Source organism: Borostomias antarcticus, assembly GCF_949987555.1.
Source record: "Borostomias antarcticus genome assembly, chromosome: 1".
Lineage (NCBI taxonomy): Eukaryota > Metazoa > Chordata > Actinopteri > Stomiiformes > Stomiidae > Borostomias > Borostomias antarcticus.
The window spans coordinates 15,529,050-15,536,549 of NC_140234.1; the positions used below are offsets into that span (position 1 = coordinate 15,529,050).

The following is a 7,500-nucleotide window of genomic DNA, read 5'->3' on the forward strand; positions in this document are numbered from 1 at the left end:
GTTCTGTTTGATAAGAAAACAGGACAATAAAAACCTGATGAAAGGATGGAATGCCCTCCAACCCCCCTCTCTCTCTCTCTCTCTCTCTGTCTCTCTCTCTCTCTCTCTCTTCTTTGCTGCTCTGTGGAGGTCAGACTTGGCCACTGGCCCTCTGCGGCCTCTGCCCCCTGGTGGAGACACTGGGTCACCGCGGGGAGCCCAGACTCCCGTGTCCGGGCCGCGTCGCCAGAGGAGAAGCACGCGTGCGCGACGGGAAAGTTGTTAACGCCGGTAGTGTGAAGCCGTAGTTCATAACGTTTCATGTTTATTTTTTGTATGAGATGAGCTGTATCTGTATGTATCTCCTGTCTGTCCGTCTAACTATCTACTGTACATTCAGTCTTATACTCCCCAAATGAAAATATGCCAAAATGTTTTTAACTGGTTTTAAAAAGTTTTTTTTTCTTGTTATTTTTTTTTTTTTTTTTCTATTTCTGGTCATTCAGTCCTCTATTCTAGCCGTCCCCTCCAAGCTCAGTCTGTCCCCACATCCTGGATGTTGCTTTTCTCTTTGGCGCAAAACGACCAACCAACCAACCACCCAAAACAACCCACCTCTACTGGGGTAGATGTTCCGTCTGGATACACCAACACTGAACAACCTAGGTGTTTGTATAAGAGAGAGGAAGAGGGAAGGAGAAGAGTAGGAAGGTTGGAGGATCATCGTGTTGTAGGCCTGGCTGTCACCTCTGGGCCTTGGTAACCGCTGGAGGAGGGGGGGGGGGTCCCCGGGGGGTGGTGGGGTGGGGGGGGTGGTGACAGACCTCCAGATTCCAGGCTTCCTCCTCCGCTGCGCACCGTCTCTCTCCACTCACACATGGGACCTTCTCTATGTCCCTTCAGTAAACATCAGTCACAATGCTTTTTATATCCCAAAAAAAAGTTAGACGATAAATGTGTGTATGTCTATATGTGTGTGCGTGTGTGTGCGCAATGTTCATGTGCGTGTGTGCACGTGCAAATGTGTGTGTCTACTGTACATGCATGCACAAGTGTGTGTGTGTGTGTCCTACTGCTCCCCTCTCCCAGGGTGTCCCATAGCTCAGGTTCTTTATGTTGTCATGGCGCCTCCTCTGTTCTCCCTCAGTCTTCCATGCATGGCTGGCGTACTCACACACACACCCAATCACAGGAGGGCATGGCCCGACTGTGACCCCGGGGTCAGAGGTCAGGGTTCACACAGGGGTCACAGTGCAGATGGGCTAATCCCAGACCACAGGCGGACAGGTCAAGGGGTCAATATGTTCCTGATGTAAAGAAAAGCTGGCAGGTTTAAGGAATAGTTGAGTTGCTGAATGTGTGAGTGAGTCGCAAGGCTGCATGTCTTACTTGGAGAATCACTTGTCCAGGAAAAGACAATGAATGAATAGAGGTCTTCGATGTTGAGACCTGGAGAGTGTATCTGTAACAATGCCTATGTTTGTGTCTCTCCATGCCTCATATAATACAAGAATCCGTCTGTCGCTGTCTTAGCATCACAAAGCCATATATGGTGCCAGGAAGTTGAAGCTAGTGTGTGATTTCAGAGAGAGCTCTAGGAGTATGACAGTAAACCATAAGAGCAAGAGCCAGGAGTGAATCTGTGAAGGGTGGTCCGGTTCAAGCATCATCAAATATGTTCAGTCCGAGTAGCTTTTTCTACCTTGTTTTTTTTATTTTAAGAACACATTTTATGCATCTATATACAGGCGTGAATGCCAAATCAATGCAATCCATTATAACGCATGTTGGACACAACAGAGCAAAGGAATCGACAGGTTATTTTTGAATGAACATGCATAACTATCACATGTAAAGTGACATATACAGTATATATATGACTGCACACGGTATGGCAGGGCGATGCGGGAGAACTGAGTATTGGGGTTCTCAATAAAAGGGTGCATGAAAGACACACCTCATACAGTACATACTGTACATACAACGGCACAGTGGCGGAATACGATCAATAAACTGTTCTCCTGGTGAAGGCCTGTGTGTCAGGTTAGGAGTCCCACTGTGTAGTAATCCACACACAGCTCGACCTGTGTAGAGAGCAGACCGCTCTGGTCCGGTCTGGGCAGCTCACAGCAAGAAGGCCTCAGCCGCAAATACAAAATGCTCAATAAAGAATGTTCTGGTTTCAAATGGACGCGTACTGTATGTAAGTCTCCTTTTTATGAATTGAGATTACTGTAAATGTTTTAGTTTCGACAGTCTGAGGTCTCTCCCCCTCTCCGAATAGCGAGCTGCCTGCTTGAGTGTCTGTTCTGTCTGGAAACATCTCTCACCAATGTGTCATCCATGACCTCAACATGAGTCTGTTTAGCGCTGGTTTCTGTCCCGACTGTCACAGATCTGGCACCCATACGCCATAGTGATGTCACAAAACAGTATGCAGCCCAATGATGATGAGGTATTAAGGCAGGGTCGACGGGGAAAACGAATGTTGTCGGGGATGTGAATGCTAGAGACTATATGCAACTTTTCCTTTGCACTAAGAGGCTTCCCTTGTCCCAGAGCTGGGGGTGGTAGTGCATGGCAGTGGTGCTTCAGGGTCTCAGAGTGAGAAGGGTTAACTGGCTACAGGAGAATTCAACTGGAATCATTACATATATTACCAGAGAAGTGTGCATGTTTATCCTTTGTCGCTTTTTATTTTTATATATATTTTTAAGAATGGGATATTTTATATTAGAAATTGCTTCTTCTAATATCAATTCCATGCTTGTTTTGCTCTTTACACATTAAAACCTGCCGATGTTGCTGTCACCAGTCTGTCACTAGTCTGTAAACAAGCATGGAGCCCTTCTCTTCACACCACCCAGACCTACAATAGACATGGGTCTGGCAAAGCCCTAACAGTCGGTGACTTCAACTGTCTGTGTAGATACACACATAATGTCATGACTCGTAACATTTCTAAAACCATATCAGTCCCTGTTATCTTCAAATCCAAAATCATTGCTCTTTCATGCTGGACATAACAGCATGTTTGTTGCCATGTTGAAGGCCCTGCCCATTTTATCCTGCCCTTTCTCTGTGTCTCAGATTATGTCAGATTATAATCCGAGTTGATAGATTTTACACCAGCCAGGTGTTATCAGTACATAGAAAGCACAATTTTATATTATTGTACAGCTAAACGTTCATAGTGATGCTTGTAAGGTGCTTGTATGATATCACATTGCTGATGTAGTACCCCAATATAGTCATGATGGTCAAATGTATCTATTGAGCAGTCATGATGTTTCAGCCGTGTCATGGCATTACTTTCTCTGGGCATCTGTGTGGTCCCTCATGACAACTTTGTATTGTCACTCAACATTCATACTTTCAATACTAACATAAACACACACTCATGAATAGTTTGTCTTTTGGTTTCATTTGAGAGAATCATTTCATAGATGTTTCTATCCAGGATGTTCCTTTGACTATCAACTGACTTGTCAGTGACCGACACCTGCCATTGGTTCCTCAGTGCCCTGACCCCTGACCCCAGAGCACCACTGTTTTTACTGAGCTACAGTCTGTTCAACAGCTTGATGACCTGTACAAAATGTAATTGCTTAAAGTATTTTCTGTAAAGATTTTAAAAAAGAAAACAAGTTTTTTTTTTCTGCTGTAACACTGGGACGTTGTTTTCCTCTTTTTTTGGATTTCAACCAACTTTATTAACTATCCATTTAGTTAATAAAGTGTGCTATATAAATAAAATCCATTTATATTTATTTATTTAAGGGGCGATAGTGAAGATTGTTAATTTGTACAGACTGGATGAACCAGACCCATTTCACCACACCAGGACAAAGAAGTTGCATGAATGACATTGTCTCTAATATGATACTGCTGTGCATGTTTCAAAGTCTCATCCCTCCACTATACAATCACTGTACAATACTGGAGTGACACGACTTCAGTTCGAACGAGGAAAGGGTGAATGAATGACTAAAATAATGTATAAACCAGATCCAACTCTAAAAACCATTGAGTCTGTACAGTCGTTTCTTTGAATTGATAAATACAAATTGTGATATTGAAAATACATTGTGTGGTTGATTGTCTCTGCATGTGAAGGTGGGATAGGCCTACTGTATATTGAGACACTCAAAATATGATATAGATATTGGATTCATACACAGTGAGTGTCTAACTATTTCAGAATCAGAATTTCCGTTCATACTTCTTTCCACCTCCAATATTAGGCTATCTTCCCCGTAAGTTGGCCCTTGGAGAAACTAGAGAGTAGTTAATGTAATAGTGAATAATAGTTTAGTGGTGTGCCCCTGCACTCTGCACTCCCGAACAGCAGGCGGTGGCACTTTACCCAAGATTGAAACGTCTCCATATCCACAGTAGAGTAAGAAAACATGCGGTTCCAGGAAGTTAATTCGTTCGAATCCATATGTTAGCTACATCCATGAGCTAGTCGAGCAACAGTCCTTGCGATGGATTAAACACCTAAATGTGCAGCTTGTGGGACATTTAATAACTTTACCCACAGCTCACAAGATAACAAAGATGGCGAGGATCGGAGACATTATTCATTTAAACGTTGGAGGTAAAAGGTGAGTGTTGAGATAATGCGTCATAAACTCACGCTAACTAGCCGCCTAGCTAGCTAGGCTAGTCTAGTATTATATAGTCGGAATTAGATGCGATGTTAACTAACGGGTAGCTAGTACTAAATTACGTTCAATGATTAATATTTATGTTTGTGAAAGTGCTAATCGATGATTAAGGCTCAATTGCATTCTGGGTAGCTACTGGGTGCCTATTGTTGCTGCTAACTAGCTTGTATGTTCATCACTAGATGATGCTCACTAATAATGTGTGTGTTTGTCAGGTTCAGTACCTCCAGACAGACTCTGACATGGGTTCCTGACTCCTTCTTCTCCAGGTCAGTATGTGCCTTCTGGATATAGGCCTAACCTTTATGGGTGGCTTATAGCTAACGTTATAGAGTCTTCTCTTTGATACTAACAATGCATTTCCTGTCACTTCCAGCCTACTGAGTGGCCGAATCTCAACCCTGAAGGATGAGACTGGAGCTGTAAGTTTGATATTCATGTAAAGCTGATTGTGTGTCTGTGATCTGAAGTAATCGTAGGTTATTGCCAATGCTAGTAGTGACTCCTGTGTGCGTCTGTCTCCCAAATTTCCCCTATCTCTCTCCCCTCTCTCTCCCTCTATCTCCCTCCCTCTTTCTCCCTCTCTCGCCTTGTTCCCCTGCAGATCTTCATCGACAGAGACCCGTCTCTCTTTGCTCCTATCCTCAACTTCCTGCGAACAAAGGAGCTCCATCCGCGCTCCATCAACGTGCACCTGCTCATGCATGAGGCTGAGTTCTACGGGATCGCTCCACTAGGTCAGGATGTAACCGTAGGAGAAGGAAGTCCTCTGTGGGTCATCATGGGTTCAGATCTGACAGAGAATGTGTATAATGGCAATTGATACAGTCAAATGGTTTATTGATTCAAGTGCGTACGTGTGTGTGTGGGTGCGCTCTTTTGTGTTGGCTGTGTATCTGACTCTGTGTCGTTCCTCTCCGCTGTAGTGCGTAAGCTGCAGCTGTGTGATGAGCTGGACCGGTCCTCGTGTGGGAACGTGCTGTTCAATGGCTACCTCCCACCACCAGGTGGGGCTCTACTCCACACTCCCTGACCCTGATCCCCATTACCTTAACTCAACTCTACCTCAACTCAAATCTGTCTAGCTCTCACAGGCTACTTTATCTAGCGTGGCGGAATTCACTTCTAACCCATTACAGTGTGTGACAAGACTTCAAAGTAATTTGTGTTTTGACAATTGCCTATTGTTTCCCAGGAGGGGTTTTTCAATCCAATGATTTGTATGCTTATCTCTCCCGCTGACTGCGGCCAGTGTACCCGGCCAAGCGTCGTAACCGCCACAGCGTGGCAGGACCCCAGTACATGGGTGGCCGTGCCGCGCCTGCAGAGAGGGTTCCGGTGCGACGCAGCAACACCATGCCGCCCAACCTGGGCAACGCGGGCATCCTGGGGAAGGCCTCCATGGAGGAGCGGATCTCGGGGGGTAAGAGGTCTCGGCGCAGCCTGTGTCGATTTTAAAGAACGTTAGATGGATGTAGAGCTAGCATGCATATCATCCTGCCAGAAACTAAGTTGGGGGTGGTGTATGCGCTTAAAACATGAAGGCTTAGACAGTATTGTATCATGTTCATATTCCTCAACTCCCCCTCACCTCTCCTTACCTCCCTTCCTCTCTCCTCCCGTCTCCACACCCCTGCTGTCCTCCCCTCCCCAGCCCAGGTTCCAGACCCAGGCATGGTGAGGATCGTCTGCGGGCACCACAACTGGATCGCTGTGGCATACGCCCAGTTTGTAGTCTGCTACAGGTAAGCTGGCTCCTGACTGAAATAAATATTATTTTGTCCGGTCAAACAAACTCATTTTATGGAGCCAAGTGGTCCGTGTGCTGTCTTTGTTGGTCGTCGAGCTTGACTTGGACCGTTGAGCTCTGTTGGGTGTTAATGAAGATCGGAGGTGATGGATCTGACCCCCTCTCCTCCCCCAGAGTGAAGGAGTCTACAGGCTGGCAGCAGGTGTTCACCAGCCCGCGGCTTGACTGGGTGATCGACAGGGTGGCTCTCAACGCCAAGGTGATGGGCGGGTCCCTGGGAGACAACGACAAGATGGTGGCCGTGGCCTCGGGAACAGAGATCATACTCTGGGCCATCTGCCCCGACGGGAACGGCAACGAGATTGGTGAGGCTGTTTGCGATTGGTTTCAGACTGACATGGAGACCGTCTGATTGGCTACTAACCTGAATATATGTTAATTATAACTGGAGAGAAGTGTGTTGTTGAGGAGAGGAATGGCGTCATGAATATGACCGGGTGAACATACACACAGTCTTTGGAGCCTGTTTTAGACTCGTCATGTAGCTGCTCTACTCCTCCTGTCCACTAGGGGTGTTCAGTCTCAACGTGCCGGTGGAGGCTCTCTTCTTCGTTGGTAACCAGCTGATCGCCACCAGCCACACAGGGAAGGTGGGAGTGTGGAACGCCGTCACCAAACACTGGCAGGTTCGGACAGACTTCCTGTTACTATCACTACTGCCGGGCTCACACCGCAGGATTTTTGGGCCGATTTATCCCTGATTCACCCCTACCGACAATCGGAGGAGAAATCTGGTCTGGAATGCTGGCCGGTACCGATGTTCGGCCCAGATTATCTTAATGTGAGTGGTTTACAGATCCCAATCTCAAACCTCCCGATCGGCTCGCAGACCCATTGGGGCCACCCCGATGGAGGGGTTCGTTGCTCCCTCAGGCACAATGATATCCTGTAGTGTGTTATTTTCAAATCTTGCAACCTGATTTCCAAATCGATTAGGATTTTAATATCCTGTAGTGTGAGCCCGGCATTAGACATCATTGTTGTGAAAATGTAAAAATCCTAGAGTCCTTCACGAATTGATACAATGAAGGCTTTTCAATG

General features: G+C 46.1%; 1 protein-coding gene across 1 annotated transcript in view; it reads left to right on the forward strand.

Annotated features, from left to right (window-relative positions):
- Positions 1–4,435: 4,435 nt before the first annotated feature.
- shkbp1 (SH3KBP1 binding protein 1) overlaps positions 4,436–7,500 on the forward strand; it is a 12,557-nt gene continuing 9,492 nt past the window's right edge. Inside the window, exons 1-9 of the mRNA XM_084441774.1 lie at positions 4,436–4,586; positions 4,865–4,918; positions 5,026–5,071; positions 5,254–5,386; positions 5,576–5,656; positions 5,902–6,072; positions 6,304–6,394; positions 6,574–6,764; positions 6,970–7,085. Coding sequence (XP_084297900.1) covers positions 4,540–4,586; positions 4,865–4,918; positions 5,026–5,071; positions 5,254–5,386; positions 5,576–5,656; positions 5,902–6,072; positions 6,304–6,394; positions 6,574–6,764; positions 6,970–7,085 — 930 coding nt within the window. The 5' untranslated portion in view covers positions 4,436–4,539. The remainder of the gene's footprint in view (positions 4,587–4,864; positions 4,919–5,025; positions 5,072–5,253; positions 5,387–5,575; positions 5,657–5,901; positions 6,073–6,303; positions 6,395–6,573; positions 6,765–6,969; positions 7,086–7,500) is intronic.